This window comes from Rana temporaria, chromosome 5 (assembly GCF_905171775.1).
Source record: "Rana temporaria chromosome 5, aRanTem1.1, whole genome shotgun sequence".
Lineage (NCBI taxonomy): Eukaryota > Metazoa > Chordata > Amphibia > Anura > Ranidae > Rana > Rana temporaria.
The window spans coordinates 172,363,395-172,387,680 of NC_053493.1; the positions used below are offsets into that span (position 1 = coordinate 172,363,395).

Genomic DNA, 24,286 nt, shown 5'->3' on the forward strand with positions numbered 1-24,286 from the left:
ATCGCCCCCATGAAAATGGGAACGCCTTGCGCCGGCGGAATTTAAGTTACACAGCCCAAAATTTCTAGGTAAGTGCTTTGTGGATCGGGCACTTAGGTAGAAATTTTAAGGCAGTGTAACTTAAATGGAAAAAATTAAGTTACGCAGGATCTTTGTGGATTACCCCCTTTGATCCCAAGAACAAGAAAAAAACACAATGGAATGTTCCGAGAGTTCATCCACTCTGTGAGGGGTCTTGTCACTTGACGTGTAGTTTAGTGCATCCAAAATAGAGCCAGAGTTTCCCGCTGTTAATGAAGTCGTGAGTTCCAAGGATATAGCACAGTCACCACTGCAGCGAAGGGAAGCCCAACAAAGGAGCAAGGGAATAATGAGCCCATTAGACCGCAAGCATCACAGCTCCCAGGGAATATTCCAACAAGTGTAGGTAGCTCCGGATGACTAAGTCCCTGGCGACAGTCACTTCATACCCACAGCATTCTTACCGTCCTAGCCAATGGAGTCCAGCCAGTCAGCTTCTTCCACAGGAGAGTCAAAGAATTTGCTGACTCCATGATGAATAACTTCCAGGCGGCTGGGATATAGCATGCTGTAGGAGAGATTTTTCTCTCGCAATCGCTTGCGGACATCTGTAAAGGAGCGCCTCTATTTCTGCAAATCCGGAGAAAAATCAGGATACAAATGTATGACAGCATTCTCGTGCCTTAGCTCAGGGTGCTTACAACCTCCGCCAGAATGAGATCTCTGTCCTGGAAATTAAGCAGACGGACCAAAAAGGCCCGGGGCCACGCGCCCACAGGCCTCCGCCCAGTGGGCACCCGATGTGTCTGCTCCACCACATAAACCGGTGACAAGTTCTGCAGGTCTGGGAGTTGCTTGAAAACGGCCTCAGCAAACACTACAGGGTTCTGGCCTTCCGCACCCTAAGGGAGACCCACCACCCGCATCATGGTTGCCCCTGAGGCGGTTTTCAGGATCCTCTGAGCGCTCCATCAGGGTTTTCACCTGTTGCTGCAATTCACTCACAGATTGTACAGTGACGGCCACAGAATCTACATCAGTGAGGTGGCCTCTTAATTTGTCCATATCCTGCCTGATTAGCCCGCATTTTATTGTGAGGGTATTCATTTTAGCCTCTACAGGACTTATTTTCAGTGATGGCCGCCAGTATCATTGCGGTGGACTGTTCCCCGGCGACTCCAGGTCCTCCCCCGGTGCAGCAGAGGCTCCCCCCCGCTCCGGTGACCCGAGTGCTGCCATCACTAGGTCCGTCTCTACCGCCACAGATGCTGGAGACAAGGAAGTTATGGGAAGATGGCCGCCGCACGAGTGTTCGGCGGCTGGAGTCGGGACAGCGAGGCAGCTGTTTTCTTGGAGTACCTGCGCTTGTCCGTCATTGGAAGTGCCAGGGCCGCCCCCTAGACCACCGGGAGAAGTTTGCTCAGCAGGATGGCAGGGGAAAAGGTAGAATTCCGGCGGATTATTCAGACGGATGGCGGGAGCTCCAGCTAAGCACGTATGTCCTCCTTCACATCCCGGCCACGCCCCCATGATTTAGTGTTTAAAACGTTATCATACCCAGGATGTCTATTAGACTCTTGTTTGTACCGATTGAGATGCAAAAATCTGACATAACCATACCGCCAAGGAGGTTAATACAAGAAATGATTTTGCTCGCTTTGGAAACTGCAGCTTGGCATTGTATTCCATTATTAAGCTTATGATTTACCAGAACACCCAAATCCTTCTCCTCCAGTTGTGCTCCCCCTAGTATGTATGATGCATGCATATTCTTAGCCCCCAACTGCATAATTTTACATTTATCAACATTAAACCTCATTTGCCACAACTGAAGACATCCTGTAAGGACGTTTTTCCACTGCATTGCTTGGTGCCATCTGCAAAGACTGAAATTATACTTTTAATCCCAGACCATATATCATTTATAAATAAATTAAAAAGTAAGGGTCCCAATACTGAACCTTGGGGTACACCACTGATTACATTAGACCATTCAGAGTAAGAATTATTAACCTACTACTCTCAAAATTCAGTCTTTTAGACAGTTTTCTATCCATTTACAAACTGATCTTTGCAAGCCTGCAGAATTGACCTTACACACCAAACTAAGCATGTGCAGCTTGTCCCCTAGCCTATTTTCTATCAGAAGATGGTTTGGGGACAGTTGAGGAAGGGGAGGAACAGCGAAGACAGGATCACACAGCCTTATTACACAATGCAGAGGATTAACCCCTTAGGTTCCACAGTGAGTGTAAGAAGCATGCTTTACTGCATATACACACTGATTTACGGTTGTAGGTTTAGTAACGCTTTAAATGAAATCATGTTATGGTCACTGCTACCCAGGTGTTCCCTTATATGAACATTAGTAATAAGCTCTACATGGTTTGAGATTACTATGTCCAGCAGAGCATTATTTCTAATCAGGGCCTCAATGAACTGGACCATAAAATTGTCTTGTAATAGGTATTATGGTAATAGGTAATACATGTTCCCCCTTTAACTGTTTCTGAAGTGCCATTACTCCAGTCAATTTACGGGTAGTGAAAATCCCCCATTATCATCACTGTCCCAGCCCTTTCTATCTCTGCAAGGACCAGAGTCTCTACCTCTTCATTAACACTGGGAGGTCTATAACAAACTCCAATGATTATTTTTGTAGTAAGCATGCCCATGTGCAGTTCTACTAATAATGCTTAAGCCTCATAACACTCTCCATCAACAAGGTCCTCTATCACACTTGCTTTAAGATCACTTCTCAGATACCACCACCCCTCCGTTTTACCCTGTCTTTCTGAAAAACATCATAACCAGGAATTGTATTAACCCAGTCATGTAAAGAATGAAGACAAGATTTAGTAATGCCAATGAAATCATAGTTCTCTGCATGCATCAAAGCTACCAACTCAGAGGCCCAGAGGCGATTCAGTTCGCATGTGTTGCGCTATATACGTTTTTCACTCACTCGCCTATTTTGCTTGGCAGACTTCTGGCATTGGTGAACAAATACTTTGTCAAATTTTGCACACTTATTTTGCATATTTTTTATTTTATTTTAGTTTGAATAGTACCATTTCCAATGGTTGTTTGTAGCATGGTAACCTTCCTATCACCTGCCATAGCCCTCCCCCTTTTTTCTCCATTCCACCTACCAATAGGTCTGCCCCATTATAATCAAATTTACCCTTCCCCCTCAATCCTAGTTTAACCGCTTGCCGCCTGCTTAACGTCATCTGACGTTGCTGACTTTGAGCTGTGATATCTGAATGATTAGTTATATGTAGGACTTCCCGCCCCCTACGGGATCATTTACATTAGGCGCCCTTACGCCGGGCATTTTTGAGGAGCGCCCACGCAAATTACGTGGCTACTGCTTCGTGAATGAAGCGTAGCGCAGTTAATTTGCGGGGGCGCAGGGCAAAAACGGGACGCTGCGCCTCCGTAAGGAGTGCGCAGCGGTACCTGAATCTGCCCCAGTGTTATTTTGGAGATATCTCCAATATTTGAGAGTATTATTTATTTTATTTAGTGTTTTTGACATATACTTTTTGATCTTAGTCTGTCATCCACCCAGACCCCCTTGGTCACCTTAGTGGGAGGTAGCACCACCACCCCCAACTCATATCTTCGATATCTGAATGATGCCTGCAGCTACGGGCATCATTCAGATAGATGGGTAGATTCAGGTACGGGCGCGCTGATTTGCGGCGGCGTAGCCTAGCGTGTTTACACTACGCCGCCTTAAGTAAGAGAGGCAAGTACATGATCCACAAAGTACTTGCCTCCTTACTTATGGCGGCGTAGTGTAAATGCGGTGGGCGTAAGGGCGTCTAATTCAAATGGGTTGGGGGGCGTGTTTAATGGTAATGAGTCTTGACCTCACGTTTTTTAGTCACTGCGCATGCGCCGGGCGACTACATTTCCCAGTGTGCATTGCGGCTAAGTACGCCGTATGGGCCTATTGATTTTCGACGTGGACGTAAACGACGTAAATCCCGATTCGCGGACGACTTACGCAAACGTACGTAAAAATTTCGAATTTCGCGGAGGGAACGGCGGCCATACTTGACATTACTATTCCACTAGAGCCTAGCTCTAACTTTACGTGGCCTATCTCTTACGTAAACGGCTTAAAAGTACTGCGTCAGCCTGGCGTACGTTCGTGAATCGGCGTATCCCCTCATTTACATATTCTACGCCGACCACAATGGAAGCGCCACCTAGCGGCCATCCAAAATATTGCAATCTAAGATCGGACGGCGCAATCTGTCGTATCTTAGATATGTTTAAGCGTATCTCTGTTTTAGCATACGCTTAAACATAGGTCGGCGTAGATTCTGAGTTAGGTCGGCTTATCTACTGATAAGCCGGCCTAACTCTACCTGAATCTACCTAAGAGTCTTTTAGAGCCTGTGATTCCCTTCACCATAATAACGATCATAGCGGATGTTTAGCCGCTTAATTGTTCTTATAGGTGGCGAAAGAGGACATCCCTACTCCCACCACCCTCGGTTCTCCTGGCTCGACCCTGCCATTGGCAAACTGGAGAATGAACCAACCGGCTCCAAATGCTGACCATAGAAATTTCTGGGAGGCCAGATGGTCACCGGAGTCTCCATGATCGTTCAGAGGCTGGGCGCAATGTTTTGATGTCACGTCTCCTCGGCTGGGAAGTTGAGATCCTTTTTTTTATTTTTATTTTATTTCAGATTTCTTACTTACAGTACATGTTGCCGAGAATGTGTTTCTAGCACGACAGCATCGCGCTGATTCTCGGCGACATGGTGCCGACATCTCGCACTCGCTGGAATAGACAAAGCACATTCCAGCGAGCGCGTCATAGAAGCGACGGGGATCCGACTTGGATTCCCACCAATTCTAGGTGCGGCATTTGGTATGCATTCCTGAGAGGGAGAACTCCACGCCAATTTTTAAATAAAAAACCGACACGGGTTGCCCCCCAGGAGCATACCAGGCCCTTAGGTCTGGTATGGGTTGTAAGGAGACACCCCCTACGCTGAAAAACCGACGTAGGGGGTCCCCCTACAATCCATACCACACCCGTATCCAAAGCACGCTACCCGGCCGGCCAGGAAAGGAGTGGGGACGAGCGAGCGCCCCCCCCCCTGAGCCGTACCAGGCCGCATGCCCTCAACATGGGGGGGTTGGGTGCTCTGGGGCAGGGGGGCGCACTGCGGGGCCCCCCACCCCAGAGCACCCTGTCCCCATGTTGATAGGGACAGGGCCTCTTCCCGACAACCCAGCCCGTTGGTTGTCGGGGTCTGCGGGCGGGGGCTTATCGGAATCTGGGAGCCCCCTCAAATAAGGGGGCCCCAGATACCGGCCCCCCACCCTAAGTGAATGGATATGGGGTACATCGTACCCCTACCCATTCACCTGGAGGCAAAGTGTAAAAGTAAAAAAACACACGACACAGGGGTTTTAAAATAATTTATTAGTCTGCTCCGGAGGCCCCCCTTGTCTTCTTTAGCTCTTCCGCTCTCCGGGGGGGCTTCTCCGCTCTTGGGGGTCTTCTCCGCTCTCCGGGGGGTCTTCTCCGCTCTCTGGGGGTCTTCTTCTATCTTCTCCGCTCTCCGCTGTTGACTCGGCGCACCCCGGTTCTTCTCCCGCTGTCCGGTGCCTTCTTCTTCAGGGCTGGCCGCCGCTATCTTCGTGTGTTAGCTCAATTACTAGCAGGCGGCCAGCCCGCTGTTCTGTGACGTCGTCTTCTTCTTCTCTTCTCTTCTTCTCCCTTCTTCCGATGTTGACCCGACGCCTCTTCTCGCTGCAATGACAGGTGCGCGGTTTGCAATCAGACTTATATAGGCCTCACAGTCCCATCATGCTCCGGTACCTACCCACGTGGGTAGGTACCGGAGCATGATGGGACTGTGACATCATAAGAGAGGCCTATATAAATCGCATGCAAACCGTGCTACGGTCATTGCAGCGAGAAGAGGCGTCGGGTCAACATCAGAAGAAGGGAGATGAAGAGAAGAGAAGAAGACGACGTCACAGAACAGCGGGCTGGCTGCCTGCTAGTAATTGAGCTAACACACGAAGATAGCAGCGGCCAGCCCTAAAGGAGAAGGCACCGGACAGCGGGAGAAGAACCCGGGGTGCGCCGAGTCAACAGCGGAGAAGATAGAAGAAGACCCCCCGAGAGCGGAGAAGCCCCCCGGAGAGCGGAAGAGAACCAGACGGCGGAGAAGAAGAAGCCCCCCCTGCTAAAAGAGCTAAAGAAGACAGGGGGGGGGCCCCCGGAGCAGACTAATAAATGATTTAAAAAACCCTGTGTCGTGTGTTTATTAACTTTAACACTTTGCCTCCAGGTGAATGGGTAGGGGTATGATGTATCCCATATCCATTCACTTAGGGTGGGGGGCTGGTATCTGGGGGCCCCCTTATTTGAGGGGGCTCCCAGATTCCGATAAGCCCCCGCCCGTAGACCCCGACAACCAACGGGCAGGGTTGTCGGGAAGAGGCCCTGTCCTTATCAACATGGGGACAGGGTGCTCTGGGGTGGGGGGGCCCCGCAGTGCGCTCCCCTGCCCCAGAGCACCCAACCCCCCCCATGTTGAGGGCATGCGGCCTGGTACGGCTCAGGAGGCGGGGGCCACTCGCTCGTCCCCACTCCTTTCCTGGCCGGCCGGGTAGCGGGTCTGGTATGGATTGTGGCGTAGGGGGGGTCTCCTTACAATCCATACCAGACCTAAGGGCCTGGTATGCTCCTGGGGGGGGAACCCATGTCGGTTTTTTTATTTAAAAATTGGCGTGGAGTTCTCCCTCTCAGGAATGCATACCAAATGCCGAACCTAGAATTGGCGGGAATCCAAGTCGGATCTCCCGTCGCTTCTATGACGGCTTTGTCTCCATCGCGGCAAGCCAGCTCGGCGCTGGCTCCCGCGATGGGGCTCGTAGGTGGTCAATCTCACCGAGAAAGGGAGCGAGATTGACACAATATCGCGGTCACCTACTGTACTGACCCCAGATCTCACTATAAAGAGGATCTCTCAAGCAATAGTCATATTCCTAAAAGTGATAAAAAAAAAAGTGTCAAAATAGAATAATAAAAATAAAATTAACAATAAAAAGTAAAGCGCCCCTGTCCCCGCGTGCTCACTTGCAGAAGCGAACGCATACGCAAGTCTTGCATACGCAAGCTACGCCCACATACGTAAACAGCATTTAAACCACACGTGAGGTATCGCCGCAAACGTTAGAGCGAGAGCAATAATTAAATAAGACCTCCTCTGTAACTCAAAACATGTAACCCGTAAAATATTTAAAAACGCCGCCTATGGGGATTTTTAACTACTTAAGGACCCCTTCACGCCGATATACGTTGGCAGAATGACCCGGTCCGAGGCTCCGTGACCATGACCGTGGGACCCGATCGCCGCTGGAGTCCCGTGATCGGTCCCCGGAGCTGAAGAACGGGGAGAGCTGTGTTCCCCGTTCTTCACTGTGGCGGTGTCATCGATCGTGTGATCCCTTTTATAGGGGGACACGATCGATGATGTCACACCTACAGCCACACCCCCCTACAGTTGTAAACACATATTAGGTCACACATAACCCCTTCAGCGCCCCATGTGGTTAACTCCCAAACTGCAACTGGCATTTTCACAGTAAACAATGCATTTTAAATGCATTTTTTGCTGTGAAAATGACAATGGTCCCAAAAATGTGTCAAAATTGTCCGAAGTGTCCGCCATAATGTCGCAGTCACGAAAAAAATCGATGATTGCCGCCATTAGTAGTAAAAAATAAATTTAGCGCAAACCAACCGATAAACGCTTATTGCGATTTTTTTTACCAAAAATAGTTAGAAGAATACTTATCGGCCTAAACTGAGGAAAACATTTTTTTTTGTATATTTTTGGGGGATATTTATTATAGCAAAAAGTAAAAAACATTGCATTTTTTTCAAAATTGTCGCTCTATTTTTGTTTATAGCGCAAAAAATAAAACCGCAGAGGTGATCAAATACCACCAAAAGAAAGCTCTATTTGTGGGAAAAAAAGGACGCCAATTTTGTTGGGGACCCACTTTGCACGACCGCGCAATTGTCTGTTAAAGCGACGCAGTGCCGAATCGCAAAACCTGGCCGGGTCCTTTAGCTGCATTTTGGTCCGGGTCTTAAGTGGTTAAGTACCAAAGTCTGGCACCATTCCATGAGCGTGTGCAATTTTGAAGCATGACATGTTAGGTATCTAGTTAGGTATAACAACATCTTTTACAAAAAAATTGGGCAACGTTTCCTTTCCCCCCCTCAATATGTGTTTGAAAAATTGCTGTGCCAATACTATGCAAGATAAAAAGTTGCAAAAAACACCGTCTTTTTCTCTAGGGTCTCTACTAAAAAAAAACATATATAATGTTTGGGGTTTGTGTAATTTTCTAGCAAAAAAAGTTATGATTTTTACATGTAGGAGAGAAATTGTCTGGGTGGAAAGTGATTAAATACTCCTCCAGCCTTCCCATAAACTTCTCCCCTAGCACAGCAGACCCCCTTACATTTAGGTGCAAACCATCTTTAGCATACAGGTTGTACCCCAATGAAAAGTCAGCCCAGTGCTCTAGAAACCCAAATCCCTTTTTTTTACACCACGTCTTTAGCCATGCATTCAGTTCTCTAAACTCCCCCGTCTTACCTATATTGTGCATGGCACAGGCAATATTTCTGAGAATATCACCTTGGAAGTCCTTCCTTTCTACTTGCAGCCTAGTTCTTTAAATTGATTCATAAGGAGCCTCCACCTTCCATATATTCTGTCATTGGTTCCAATGTGGACCAAGACAGCTGGGTCGTGCCCAGCCCCTCCCAGCAATTTTTCAACCCGGTCCACCACATGCCAAACCCTGCCACCAGGGAGACAGCAAACCATTTGGTTGAGGCAATCCTGGCGACAAATTCTTCTATCTGTCCTGCTTTTAGAATCCCCCATTACCACTAACTGTCCAGGCTTTCCTGCACTACCCTCACCACCCCTACTAGATGGGCTGCTCTCCCGGCTGTTAGGGGTGGAAGTGACATCTAAGGCTGCCACCTATGAGCTTGGCACCCCCACTTCTTCATCCAACTTGGCAAATCTGTTTGGGTGCTCAAACCCAGGGCTGGCCTTACTTTTCTGTGAGCCTCTACCACTCCAAGGAGGTCAGGAGACTACAGTAAACCATTTACCTACCTGATAATTCTGACTTACCCCTCCACCCTAACCCTGCTAACCACCTGCTTAGTAAGCAGAGGACCCCTTTCAAGGTTGTCAGTTCTGCACAGCGTAGCAATTTGCTCCTCCAGATTTTAAATGTGAGCTTCCAGAAGGGCAACACACTCACATCTGTCATAGTGACATCCATCCTAGAGCTTTTGCTCCATTGTTGTATACATGCAGAACACAGTGCACTGCAGAAAACCTTAAATCTTGCTAGCAAACATTGTCCTATAGTCATGTGATCCCGTCTAGCCCAATGGCCATCCATACAGTTCAGGAAGAAGTTTGTAATGAAGAAGGGTATGCGTTCCAGCAACTCTGAAGCCAGGATCCTTGTTCCTTCTATGATGAAAAAGCCATGCCAACCCACCACACGGCCAGGATTTACCCAGCCACACAACAAAGACCCCGAGGACCAGCAGCGGGGTTCCCTTACCCTGCTCCACTTAGAATCACTTAGTGGGGACTGCATTCAGGCAGACTCCGATGGACAGCCAGGGATTTACCCCAGCAAGGTAGGCACTGATTGCTCCTGCTATCAATGTGAGGAGGAAAAAAGAGGAATGCGGTTGCTAGCTCAAAGGCTAAGATTTATGAGTTAAACGTCCTATCATTGTGGGGGTGTGTGGGGCCCGTACCCATGTGTGGGGTGGGTGGGGCCTGTACCCATGTGTGTGCTGACATGGAGCTATCAGGAAAAAAAAAACACTTTTTTTTTTAAATGTTCTGTCTTTTTTTGTTTGTTTAGCAAAAAAAAAATCCCAGTGGTGATTAAATACCACCAAAAGAGAGCTCTATTTTTGTGAAAAAATGTCATGTGTACACTGTGTGGCAAGACCGCACAATTTTCATTAAAAATGTGATAGCACTGAAAGCTGAAAATTCGCTTGGGCAGGAAGGGGATAAAAATGACCAGTAGTCAAGTGGTTAAAAAGGAGATAAAGGCATTGAGAAGTAATACCTGTGTTACAATTGTTTATGAAGCTCATACAGTATATACTTGACAGATACACTAGGACTGCTTTAAAGCTGTCATTTACTGTCCATAAAGATTTTTTAGTTTGATCATGTATGAGGTTTTTGTTTGAAAAAACAATCAAGCAGTATCCAACTGTCTAACAGAAAGCAGGGAAAAAGCAAAAAAAATATTATTTCTACCTGTTCTTTGACAGATGCTAGTATAGCTGAAGTGGTTTCAGTTTCAGAACCATCACCGTTTGTTGTATTCATCACTGGGCTTAATGAACTAGATTTTTCTGAGCATGATGGTTGATCAGGAACAGGCATAGCTTCGAACCTAAAAAATAAGAAAACACGATTGAAAACACAATACCTTATTATTTACAGTATGTATATAGCTCCAGCATATTTAAAAATGTCTTAGGCTGCATTCACACCTGAGCGTTTTGTAGCTTGAAGCTCCAAAATGCTGGAGGGGGAAAAATCAATTATTCTCTCTATCAAGATGGTTCACATCTCCACTCCATGTCGCCTGAAGCCAAATGCCTGAAGCTCAAAGTTCTGGAGCTTTTTTTTGTAGCTCGAATCGCGCGTTTTGTTTACGCGTTTTTGCACCATTTTCTACTCAAATTTAAAAAAGTCAAAATATAATAGAGTAATAATATATGAATTAATAAATGTAAAATAAATACACAAATAACTAAAAATCATCATAAATAAGTAAAATAAATGAATAATATGTAATACATTCATAAATAATAAACCCCTAACTTTAAGAAAATATAAAATGCATTATTATTATTATAATACTACTAATAATAAAACAACAATAAAACAACAATTTATTAGGCTACATTCACACTTGTAAATGTGTACAGTATATGAAAGAACTCTTGCAGCTAATCGCAGCCACTCGCATGTAATCACTATCAGCGACTGTACAGTGTGGGGGTATAACCCTAAACACAGTGAGCATCATTGTCAAATTAGGAGCAACGGCTTTTTCAATGGGGCTTTTTGCATGGGGATGCACGGAACACCTGTTCATCTCTGTGTGGGTAAACACAGCCCTCACACTGGATACGCATTGATACGCCCCATGTTACATAGTAGGTGAGGTTGAAAAAGACAAGTCCAACCTATGTGAACGAGGCCTAAAGCTTGTTAAGAATATTTAAATACCTGAATGAATATAGGCTGGTCACATGTACATTTTAAAGTGTATGTTCAGCCAAAACTATTTTCACTCATCCTGTGTCTACCTCTTCTGTGCATCGTCTCTCTTTACCAGTAGTTTAACAATATTAGACACTTTCACCCCACTTCTGCCCAGAGCAATTTTCACAGAGTTGAAAATTCAGTTGATTGGACATGATTTGGAAAGTCACATACCTGTGTATATAAGGTCTCACAGTTAACAGTGCATGTCAGAGCACAAACAAAGCCATGAAGTCCAAATACTTGTCTGGAGACCTTCAAAACAGGATTGTATCGAGGCACAGATCTGGGGAAGCGTGCAGAAAAATGACTGCAGCATTGAAGGTCCCGATGAGCACAGTGGCCTCCATCATCCGTAAATTGAAGAAGTTTGGAACCACCAGGACTCTTCCTAGATCAGGCCACCCAGCCAAACTGAGTGATTGGGGGAGAAGGGCCTTAGTAAGGGAGGTGACCAAAAACCCAATGCTCACTCTGACAGAGCTCCAGCATTTCTCTATTGAGAGAGGAGAACCTTCCAGAAGAACAACCATCTCAGCAGCACTCCACCAATCAGACCTGTATGGTAGAGTGGCCAGACGGAAGCCACTCCTCAGTAAAAGGCACATGAGAGTCTGCCTGTAGTTTTCCAAAAGGCACCTGAAGGACTCTCAGACCATGAGAAACAAAATTCTCTGGTCTGATGAAACAAAGTTAGAACTCTTTGGCCTGAATGGCAAGCATCATGTCTGGAGGAAACCAGGCACTGCTCATCACCTGGCCGATACCATCGCTACAGTGAAGCATGGTGGTGGCAGAATCAGGCTGTGGGGAAGTTTTTCAGCGGCAGGAACTGGGAGACTAGTCAGGATCGAGGGGAAAGATGAATGCAGCAATGTACAGAGACATCCTTGATGAAAACCTGGTCCAGAGTGCTCTGGACCTCAGACTGGGGCGATGGTTCATCTTCGAATAGGACAATGACCCTAAGCACACAGCCAAGAAAACAAAGGAGTGGCTACGGAACAACTCTGTGAATATCCCTAAGTGGCCCAGCCAGGGCCCAGACTTGAACCTGATAGAACATCTCTGGAGAGATCTGAAAATGGCTGTGTACTGACGCTCCCCAACCTTGTAGCATCATACTGAAAAAGACTTGAGGCAGTAAAATGTGCTTCAACAAAGTAATGAGCAAAGGCTGTGAATAATTGTGTACATGTGATTTTTTTTTAATAAATTTGCAAAGAGTTCAAACTTTTCTCATGTTGTCATTATGGGGTACTGTCTGTAGAATTTTGAGTAAAATAATGAATTTAGCCTAGGTTCACACTGCTGCAAATTCAAAATCGCGGTAAAATGCGCGATTTTACCGCGATTTTGCGGCCGCGATTTTGCCGCGATTTGGGACGCAATTTAATGTAAATCGCGGCCCGAAATCGCAAAAAGTAGTACAGGAACTACTTTTTGAAATCGCAGATGCGGCGTCGCACTGATTAGGACAGTGCCATTGCCGACAATTGCCGCCGATTTGAGATGCGATTTGACATGTCAAATTGCATCTCAAATCGTTCCAAATCGTACCCAGTGTGAACCAGGGCTTAATCCATTTTGGAAAAAGGCTGTAACAACAAAATGTGGAAAAGGTGAAGGGCTGTGAATATTTCCCAGATGCACTGTATCTACAGGTTTGTATGCACCCTTAAAGTAAGCTTTTTGTGGGAGTAAAACTTTTTTGTATTCACTGTAAAATACATTTATTCAAGTTCATTAAGAGACTGACACAAACTGCCACCACCAAGTGATTTTAACACTAGCCTGTAAAAAAAAACAGTGGGGGACAGCTTAACTTGATGACTACACCACACGAAGGATGAGCTCTGGCGTGTTCGCACAGTCCATGTGCAGAGCCCGGCAGGAAGTTAGGCACCGCGCTGCGCTAATCACAGGCAGGGAGACATTGTCCCGATGCTCGGCTGTAGAGATCGGGAAATGTCTCCCTGCCTGTGATTAGCGCAGGGCGGTGCCGACTTCCTGGCAGGCTCTGCACGTGGACTGTGCGAACACACCGGAGCTCATCCTTACACCACACCATTGCTACTGAGCCTCAGCAGCAGCAAGCAGTGGAAAAAAATGTTTAAACATCCAAAACACAATACAATGGGGCAGGAGTTTATCATTAGTACAAAAAAATGCTAATTTTTCCATCATTCGTTGAGGAACACAGCGTTACAATGAATACCTGTTTGATATTCACAAGCAGTGTACAGTGAGGAGCAGGTGACTCTACACAATAACAGAAAAATAGGAAACCCTGACACCTGCTGAAGCACCTACACCCATCTTGTAGAATCTTGTAAAGGTGTGAACAGATGACCAAGAAGCTGCCTTACAAACTTAAGATGAGATACAGAGAGGGCCAGATGATAGAAGGCCCGAGAAGCAACTGCTACCCTAGTGGAATGAGCAGTGACCAGGTAAATAAATCTATATACTTCTCAGCATAGGCTTGAGAGAATTTCATCCTGGTCGCATTCAGAGTGTGGAAAGTAATCTATTGCACAATTACTGATTTATCCACCAACCTTCCCTTTTAAAGCTACAGCCCACCTCACTCACTAACATAGCAGCACAGCAAGTAAGTTACTGCAGAGTGGTAGGTACAACACAGTTCATTCTCCAGGCTTCGCAAAAGGTAGCATCCACAACCTGCACAAGCACCACCAAAAGTTCCCAACGAGAATCACTTCACCAAGTTGAAACCACAGTGGGCAAAGTGAGTCTGTCAAGTAAAGAGTAACTCCACTTTTGTTGATAAAAAAACATCCCCCTCTGGTTATTCTATGTACATTGCAAGGATTATAACCTTTGTTGCAGATTCCTACCTTTTGTTATTCTGAAGTAATCCCTGTGTGTTTGTCTGTGCCTTTGTACTTAGTGGGGTGGATTCAGTAAGCAATTGCGTCTGCATATCCATAGTTACGCAGCGCAATTGCTTAGTTGCGCCGGCGTAATGACTTTTCTGTATTCAGAAAGCTCGTTACGCCGACTGCAGCCTAAGATATGACTGGCATAAGGCTCTTATGCCGTCGTATCGTAGGCTGCATTTTTACGATGGCCGCTAGGTGGCGTTCCCATAGTGGTCAGCGTAGAGTATACAAATTGCATACTCACGCCGATTCACAACCCGGCGTTCGCATTTTACGTCGTTTGCGTTCGTCGGGTTCCGCGTAAGGCTGCTCCTGCTATTAGCAGGCGCAGCCAATGCTAAGTATACCCGTCGTTCCAGCGACGCGATGTTTGAAAATTACGTTGTTTGCGTAAATGAATCGTGAATGGCTCTGGACGCCATTTACGTTCACGTTAAAGCAAATGACGTCCTTGCAACGTCATTTGCCGCAATGCACGTCGGGAAAGTTTCCCGACGGAGCATGCGCACTACGTTCGGCGCGGGAATGCGCCTAATTTAAATGATCCACGCCCCCTACGGGATCATTTAAATTACGCGCGCTTCGGCCGGCCATTTTTACGGAGCGCCCGCGCAAATTACGGAGCTACTGCTTCGTGAATGAAGCGTAGCGCACGTGATTTACGGAGGCGTAGCGTTAAAACAGTACGCTGCGCCTCCTTAAGAGGGCGCAAATCTACCTGAATCTAGGCCAGTGTGTCTAATTGGAGTGGTTTCAGAATAATATATGCACCTGCAGGGCAGGAATGAGGAAATCTGCTGGGCCTGCATCCCTTTAGACATGCCCCTATTGAAAGTATCTCTCTAAAAATGACATTTTTGTTGCAGGGGATGCCTGAAATCTGACTTGTATCTTAGGTAGGGATGAGCCGAACATACCCACGTTCGGTTCGCACCAGAACTTTCGAATGGACCGACCGTTCGCGCGAACATTTAGAACATTTAGAACCCCATTGAAGTCTATGGGACTCGAACGTTCGAATTCAGAAGTGCTCATTTTAAAGCCCAATATTCAAGTTAGTGTTGGAAAACATCTTTGAGAACCCGGGTCTTGCCCCAGGGAACATGTATCAATGGAAAAAAAACTTTTTTTTGTGGAGCAGCGATTTTAATGATGCTTAAAGTGAAAAAATAAATAAAAATTCCTTTAAATATCGTACCTGCTGGGTGTCTATAGTAGTGGCACGTGTTTAGAAATGTCCTTGCACAACATGAGATTACTATAAGAAAAAATAAATGTAATACTGCTTGCGGCTTTAATGTAATGTTTGGTCCCTGCAATATGGATAAAAATCATTGAAAAAAATAGCATGAGTTTCCCCGCCACCACTCCCCCCAGGTCATTACAAGACCCAGTGCCGTTCCTGACCTCCCTGGGGCCCTAAGCAAAATGACATGGCACATTAAAAATGAGAATCGGGGGGGGGGGGGCGCTGACGACAGTGACATGTCATATTAAAGAAAGTTGAGAAGCGGGGGGAGGGGGTGTTTTGCTGTCGTAAATGACAGCGAGTTTAGAAGCGTGGTGAGGGTGCAAAAATGACTTCTCACCAGGCGGGGCCTCTAGTAACTTGGGGGCCCTTTGCAGCTTTGCGGGGCCCTAAGCGGCTTGCATAGTGAGCCTATAGCGAGGATCGGCCTTGACAACACCTTTTGGCCCTATATACTTTGAACAGCAGTATACAGGCGTTGCAAACAAGATAAGGACTGTAGGTTTGTTAAGTAGAATCTGAACCATGTCATACTTTGCTCCTGCATATTGCACAATTTCCTAAAGAGACCATCAACAAACTACATGACACTTGTGCCTGATGAGGCCACTGATGTTCCAGTGGTGGTGGTCCCTTTGAGACTGTCCATACAGGCTTGGCCCCCTAAAGTGCACGTGCTGTGTGGCAACTGGCAACAATATGTCGATTATTTTAGGGTTGGGGGGGGGGGCATTACAATGCCAGATCTTGGCTGAATACATTTTTTGGGGGGGAAATAAAAATTCTAGAAAAAAGGAGGGTTGCCATCCGGGGCCCCCTTTGAACAAATTCTGTGAAGAACTCCTGTTCTCTGAAGGCCTCCATTATTCCTGAAAGTCAAAATTAAGCAAAAAAAAAAGCTAATGTCAGTCAAGCCTTAGCTTCCTCCCCATATCTAACCCACAAACTCATCCACTGATCATAAAGTCCAAAAATCAAGTTTTGTATCGTCGTACTGCACGATCGGTTTTCCGATGTTTTCTACCGACTGTGAACGACGTTCTCATTCACGCAATATCCCTTTATACAATGCGCATGTGAGAAGCTCTGCACGTTTCCCCGCCCATGACGATCGTTCTAGTGATTGCCACGCCCCTTTTTAGTCGGTCAATGCAAGACGGTGAAGAGAGTCTGAAGACATGATGGAGGAGAGACAGCAAGCTGCAACCAGGCAGGAGAGAGGCCAGGCACACACCAGGAGGAGCAAGAGGTACAAAGCCACCAACATGACCTTCGACGAGATGGTTGAGATGGTAGCTATTCTTAAAAAGGAGGACTACGACTGCAAAAAAGGGCCTTACAAGAACCCCAATAAAGTCAAGGCCCAGATCATGGAGAAGGTACGGAGGACTATCCATGCAAAATTCGGGGTGCAGAGGTCCAGGGAGCAGTTGCGCAAAAGATGGTCTGATTTGAAAATCCGAGAGCCAGACCAGATGGAGCGAATTCGAAGAGTCCTCAGAAGACAGAAGTAATTTTCATGCGTACTCTGAATATTTGTTTTTATTATTTTGCGGCATGTGCTTTTTATTTCAGGTTGTGTATATATACAGTTCAAGAATAGATGTCTCAAGGTTCATGTTTGTGGGAATAATAATTGGTTGTTCATTCTATTTAAGATCTTTTTATGTGAGACCAATTTTTTATTTAATGTAGATGTGTTATTAACTAGATTTAACCACTTAACCCCCGGACCATATTGCTGCCCAAAGACCAGAAGACTTTTTGCGATTCGGGACTGCGCCGCTTTAACTGACAATTGCGCGGTCGTGCGACGTGGCTCCCAAACAAAATTGCCGTCCTTTTTTTCCCACAAATAGAGCTTTCTTTTGGTGGTATTTGATCACCTCTGCGGTTTTTATTTTTTGCGCTATAAACAAAAATAGAGCGACAATTTTGAAAAAAATTAATATTTTTTACTTTTTGCTATAATAAATATCCCCCAAAAATATATAAAAAAACTTTTTTTTTCCTCAGTTTAGGCCGATACGTATTCCTCTACATATTTTTCGTAAAAAAAAATCGCAATAAGCGTTTATTGATTGGTTTGCGCAAAAGTTATAGCGTTTACAAAATAGGGGGTATTTTTATGGCATTTTTATTAATATATTTTTTTACTAGTAATGGCGGCGATCAGCGATTTTTTTTCGGTACTGCGACATTATGGCGGACACTTCGGACACTTTTGACACATTTTTGGGACCATTGGCATTTTTATAGCGATCCGTGCTATAAAAATGCATTGGATTACTATAAAAATGCCACTGGCAGTGAAGGGGTTAACACTAGGGGGCGGGGAAGGGGTTAAGTATGTCCCTGTGTGTTCTTACTGTGGGGGGGGGGTGGCCTCACTAGGGGAAACACTGATCATCTGTTCATACATTGTATGAACAGAAGATCAGCGTTTCCCCCGCTGACAGGACCGGGAGCTGTGTGTTTACACACACAGCTCCCGGTCCCCGCTCTGTAACGAGCGATCGCGTGTGCCCGGCGGCGATCGCGCCCGCCGGGCACACGCACGGGAGTCGGGGGCGAGCGGGGGCGCGCGCACGCGCCCCCTAGTGGCGGCTCAAAGAGCCGCCGTATAGCTACGGGCTCTCGCCCAGGAGAGCCGACCTGCCGCCGTATAATGACGGTGCGCGGTCGGCTAGTGGTTAAATAATCCAACTTAAGTCAATATACAGTAAAAGGAGAGTATGCTCAGCACAGCAGTTGATTACACATATGGACTCAGTAGCACAATGGTTGGCATGGCCGATCCGCCCTATAGGCTCACTATGCAAGCCGCTTAGGGCCCCGCAAAGCTGCGAAGGCCCCCCCCAAATAACTAGAGCCCCCTCACCCTGCTTCTCAACTCGCTGGCTGCATGGGAGAAGAAGCAAGAAGTCAGCACCCCTTGCTTCTCAATTTAATGTAAGATGTAATTTCTGACAGCAGAACACCCCCTCCTCCCACTTCTCAACTTTCTTTAATTTGACATGTCACTGTCGTCAGCGCCCCCCGCTTCTCATTTTTAATGTGCCATGTCATTTTGCTTCGGGCCACAGGGAGGTCAGGATCGGCACTGAGTATTGGCCACAAGAACAACCTAGTTAGGGTTTCACACAGAGGTCATACAGTGGATACTTGGGGCCGGATTCAGGTAGATTGGCGCATCCTTATTCCGGCATAGCGTATCTCATATGCGCTACGCCAACGTAACTTTGAGGAAAGTAAAGTATTCACAAAGCAATTGCTCGTAACGTTGCGCCGGCGTACCGTAAATTTGAAGGCGCAAGCTGGCGTAAGTGGGTGTGCCCTTATGCAAATGATGGCCTGAACGTGGAGCAGTGGATTACGCCCGGCGTATCATAGACGGAGCATGCGCAGTCACGTGGACGTATGATTGCTTCCCTGTGCGCATGCTCACAACTACGCCGGCCCAACTTCCTGGGATACGCCGGCCCACCGGCTTACGCCGAGCGCATAAATACGCCCAGACATGCGCCCGTCCGTCGCAAAATTACATCCTGCTTTTTTCCCCCCCTGAGCAAGGTAATTTTGTTTGGCGATGGCACCTCCTCAAGTGGCCAAGGAGAAGAAGAGGAAGCACAACTTTAATTCTGCTGAGATGGCTATTATGTTGGCGGCACTCACAAAATATGATACCTACCTGCATGGTGCCCAAAGTGCTAATACCACCAAGGCACAGAGGAGGGAGATTCTGGCAAAGATCGCCCTGGATGTCAATGCAACGAAACCCAATCTTCTGATGACATTCAGAAGAAACTAAACGACATGCGATGTCGGGTCCGGGACAAGTTGGCCCTCATGAAAAAACATGCCAGGGGCACGGGAGGAGGACCAGCCTCATCATTGCGTTTGACACCTGCGGAGGAGATTGTTGCCAGGTGTCTTTCGCAGGAGCAGGTGGAGGGCGTTGAGGGATATGACTCCACTGATCGGGACTTGAGGACAGGTAAGTGTGTTTTATCCTCCATTCGGTGTGTAGCATGTGAGGGGGTGGAAGGGAACATGTGACAAGTGTGTGGGTCCACCAACATGTGTTTTTTTTGTGTTATCCACAGATGTGCTGGATGGAGGTGGGTCGTCGTTGGCTGTTGTTCGACCCACACCATCCCTGGAACATCCTGTGGCTCAGTCTCACCCCCTAGGAAGCCTAGGCATGTTGGTGGAGGGGAGTGCCCACACCTCTGCTCTTGAGGTTGTTGTGGAGGAGTCAATTGGATCTCCACCAGGAGGATTCTATATATTTAGAGGAGGCTTCCACCATCCCTGGACTCTCAACCACCTCCCCGACCATCAGGTCTACCCCATCCAGGGTAACCCCATCCAGGGTAACCCCATCCCGGTCTTCCCCATCTGGACGGGCCTAAGCCTCTCCTTCCCCCAGGAAGGCTCTAAGGAAGACCATGGGTATACCCGGAGCCCTCCAAGAAGGGCTGCACAAGGAGCAGGGCCGGCAGACCCGCCATATCAGGGCTATGGTGGGTGACCTGCGGCGTGTGGCGGACAGCCTGGACTCCACGGCCAAGTCCCAGGCTGCATGCACAGCGACTTTGCAGCAGTCCCTCACCCTGCAGGCTGATCAGAGCAGCAAAATCACAGAGAGCCTGCAGGATGTGAGCGCAAACTGTGTCGCGATGGTGACCTGCATGGTGGAGCAGCAGGCCGCAACAGCAGTCCTTGCGGCGGAGGTGAGGAGGTTGGCAGGGGCTGTAGAGGCCAACACTGCTGCTGTGCATGCGGAGGGGAGGCAGACCCGGCAGCACCACGATACCACCCACCAGCTGAGGATGCTTGGTCAGACCAACAGGGTGCTCACCCGCCTCGCCGTCGCTATGGAGGGCAGGCAGTCACTACCTGCCAGGAGTGACAGACCAAGGGATGATGCTCCTCCCCCCCTTCCCAGGCTCCCTCCCGACAACTGAGGAGCCGGGGCCGTGGCACCAGCCTTGGCCCACGTCAGAGCAGATGAGTGCTCATTTTTTTTTCTATTATGCTCAGAGTATGAGCTTTATTTTTTTTATGCTCACAGTATGAGCTTTATTTATTTTATGCTCAGAGTATGAGCTTTATTTTTTTTTATGCTCAGAGTATGAGCTTTATTTTTTTTATGCTCAGAGTATGAGCTTTATTTATTTTATGCTCACAGTATGAGTAGTTCCTACACACGGTGAGGAGTGTAGACTACAGTGTGACTGGTGTGTGAATGAGGGGGGGTGACACTCCTGCCAGCAAAGGGGTGTCACCCTCGGTCGTTGGGGAGAATTTATCCCCACGACCCGTGTGAATGTGGTATGAATGGTCAGCGACATAATTGGAGCCTTGCCGTGGCGTTGCTGCTCCCAAGTCCTGCATGGTGGACTTGGGCTAATCCAATGTGATGTGGATGTGGGGTGTGTGTGCTAGGGACCACAGTGGTGTGCATGCGTGCATTCTCCTTGTACCATGATGAATGTTTGTGTTTAATGTGCAAAGATACGTTCCACGAGGCATCTCCTAACTGCTGTTCCCTCAGCAGAGGGGGGGGGGGATTGTGTGGTTGGGGGGTCAGGTCATCACGTATGTCAATCTCCAGGCCCTTTCTCATGGCGAAGTTGTGCAGAATGCAACATGCACCGATGATCTGGCACACAAAGTTTGGGGAATACAACAGGGCCCCCCCGGACGTATCCAGGCATCGGAAACGGGACTTCAGGAGGCCAAATGTGCGTTCCACCACTGCAGGGGTACGTGTGTGCATCATTGTATTTTTGCTCTCCTCTGGTTTGGGGATTCCGGAATGGAGTCATGAGATGGGGCCCAAGTGCATATGCCGCGTCACCTGGAAGGCAAAAGACAGGATGTTAGTCATGCATGTGCCCCTCGTGATGTCTGCATCATGGGGTTGGACAGTCATGCCTGACACCCATGTCACTCACCAACCAGCCAGCTGTCCCCATACACTTTCTGTTCAAATTCTGTGGAGATGTGGCTTTGACGGTATATGTAGCTGTCGTGGCTGGCCCCGGGGTGTTTGGCACGGACGTGCCATATGAGGCATTGGGCATCGGCTATCACCTGTACGTTGATGGAATTCCAGTGCTTACGATTGCGATATATGTGCTCTGTGGCACGGGGGGGCCGTAGTGCCACATGTGTGCAATCAATGGCCCCCACGGTGCGTGGGAATCCTGCAATTTGATAGAAATCCGCCATTGCCTTATTCCGCAGATGCTCCTGGGTGAGTTTGATGATGTGGTGGGACATGCGTGTGAGGATTGCGGGGACAACCTGGTGCACACATCTGCTCATGGTGGATTGTGACGTCCCAGACACGACTCCACTTGTACGCTGGAATGATCCACTTGCAAGGAAATGGAGTGTTGCCAGTACCTTGACCAGTGGCTGCACTGCATGTGCACGATGTGTCTTGCTGGTGATTTCATCATGCAGGGTTGTGGCTAATTCCTGGATGGCTTCAGGGCTGAATCTGAAGATGCGATACACCTCCAAATCACCCATGCCAAAGATGTTCATGCGCGTGCGGTATATCCTCTCCCGTGCCCTCCTACGAGTCGGTTGACACAGTATTATTGCTAGGACCATGGCTGCCCCTGGCATGTTGGCATACAGATGTGTTGTCCTGCAAGTGGGGTTGCTCAGCTCGTCCGTAACGGTGCTGCTGTAGCTGTGTCATGGTCTTACCTCTCTGCAGGCTTCTTTCATCTGACATGTGCTGGCGGCCATATTGGTTCCTGGGCTTCTTATAACTTACCACACCCTGCGGCTCCTCCTTCCCACTGGGAGGAGCTGGATGCCTTGCATATATATATAGGAGGTCTGTTGCTTCATTTCCCTGCTTGGTCCTCTTGTATACACATGCTCCTGAGATTGTGCTGCTGCTTTTGGTTACCGACCCGGCTTCCACGGACTATCATTCTGGCTCCCGATCCCTGGCTTCGTTCGGACTACCCTTCTGGCTCCTGATCCCTGGCTTTGTTCGGACTATCCTTCTGGCTCCTGATCCCTGGCTCCGGTGGAAGACTCTGCTTACTGTTTGATCATCCGTTTGGACTTTAACCTTGCTGTTTGGTTTTTAATAAAGCCTTCCTATTTCATTTATCTGTTGTTGTACGTCTGATTCATGCTTCCGTGACAAGCTGCTCTCCAGCTGACTTGTGCATGTCTGGTGCTGAGTTACCCCTGCTTTATGGAGGAGCAAATTTGCGCAGGGCGTACAACTTACGCGCACCGCGCGTAGCCTGCGCCGGACACGCGTATGTTTGGGAATCGGCGTATCTCCCTCATTTGCATATTTGCATAGGAAATCAATGGGAGCGCAAGATGCGCCCAGCGTAAAAATGCGCCTACGATACGCTGGCGGAGGAAAGTTACGTTGGTCGGGAGAAGCCTATTTTCAGGCGTATCTATTTTTGTGGGTACGGTGCATAGTTACGACGGCGCACATTTTGACTTACGCGGCGTATCTCGAGATACGTTGGCGTAAGTCCTACCTGAATCTGGCCCTTGGTGTTTTTCCATGTAGGAAACTTGTCCAAAGATAGAGAAATGCAGCAGCTTTGGTAATGGATAAAATCCTGTGTTAAGCTTAGAAGGATTGTAAAAACAGACAATTGTATCACACTTTATAAAGGCCTCTAATCTTTTGGATTCATGTATCCCTTTTTTTACAATCTCATAGGGCGCAATCAAGCTGCAGCAGTGGAGCCGACCAACCCCACACAGAGCCAAGCCCCACCCTCGCCGGATGTGCAGGAAGTGGAAAATGCCACCACATCAGGTCAGTGTCATACAGCAAAGCTTCAGGTAATACATGTAGGCCTGCATAATTGTAATACATGTTTTTTTTTCCAAATTTCAGGAGGTGTTCGAGCTGTTGGGGGCGGATTGGACACCTACAGTGCCCATGTCCTAATTGGGGAGATCATGTCCTGCAGGGCAGAAATAGAGGACACAAACCTCGCCTTAGAGAAGATTATAAAGAAAAACCGAAAGGTGGACCAAAAACTGAAGAATCTCATTGATGTGCTGGGGAGGGTTTAAAAAAAAATAAAAAAATAGATGTAGACAAGTATTTCAAAGCAAAAATATATTTCTTAACAAAAAAAAAAAATTAAAGAATTTCTATTAAGATATTTTTTGAAAAAATAAAAATGACACATTTTAAGTGTGATACAATAAATATTTTTGAATACTCAACAATGTGTGGCTTCTTATTATATCAATGCTGCCTAAAAGAACAAATCTAGATTTGTGGTGTTGTGGTATTCACTAGGGGCCAGATTCAGGTAGAAGTGCGGCGGCGTAACGTATCGTAGATACGTTACACCGCCGCAAGTTTTCATCGCAAGTGCCTGATTCACAAAGCACTTGCGATGAAAACTACGCCGGCGGCCTCCGGCGTAAGCCCGCGTAATTTAAATGGGCGTGTGCCATTTAAATTAGGCGCGCTCCCGCGCCGGACCTACTGCGCATGCTCCGTTTCGGAATTCCCGCCGTGCTTTGCGCGCAGTGACGTCATTTTTTTGAACGGCGTCGCGCGTAGCGTAATTCCGTATTCCCGGACGGCTTACGCAAACGACGCTAATTTTTTAATTTCGATGAGGGGAATATCCCAATAGTGTATTTGCCATTATATGTTCTATGTTAACACATCTTTTCTCGTTTCT

At 47.4% G+C, this 24,286-nt stretch overlaps 1 protein-coding gene across 1 annotated transcript in view; it reads right to left on the reverse strand.

The window, feature by feature from the left end:
• The window catches only part of CTNND2 (catenin delta 2), a 672,820-nt gene that overhangs the window by 530,641 nt on the left and 117,893 nt on the right, over positions 1-24,286 (reverse strand). Inside the window, 1 exon segment of the mRNA XM_040353393.1 lies at positions 10,398-10,536. Within this exon segment, the coding sequence (XP_040209327.1) occupies positions 10,398-10,526 (129 nt within the window). The 5' untranslated portion in view covers positions 10,527-10,536.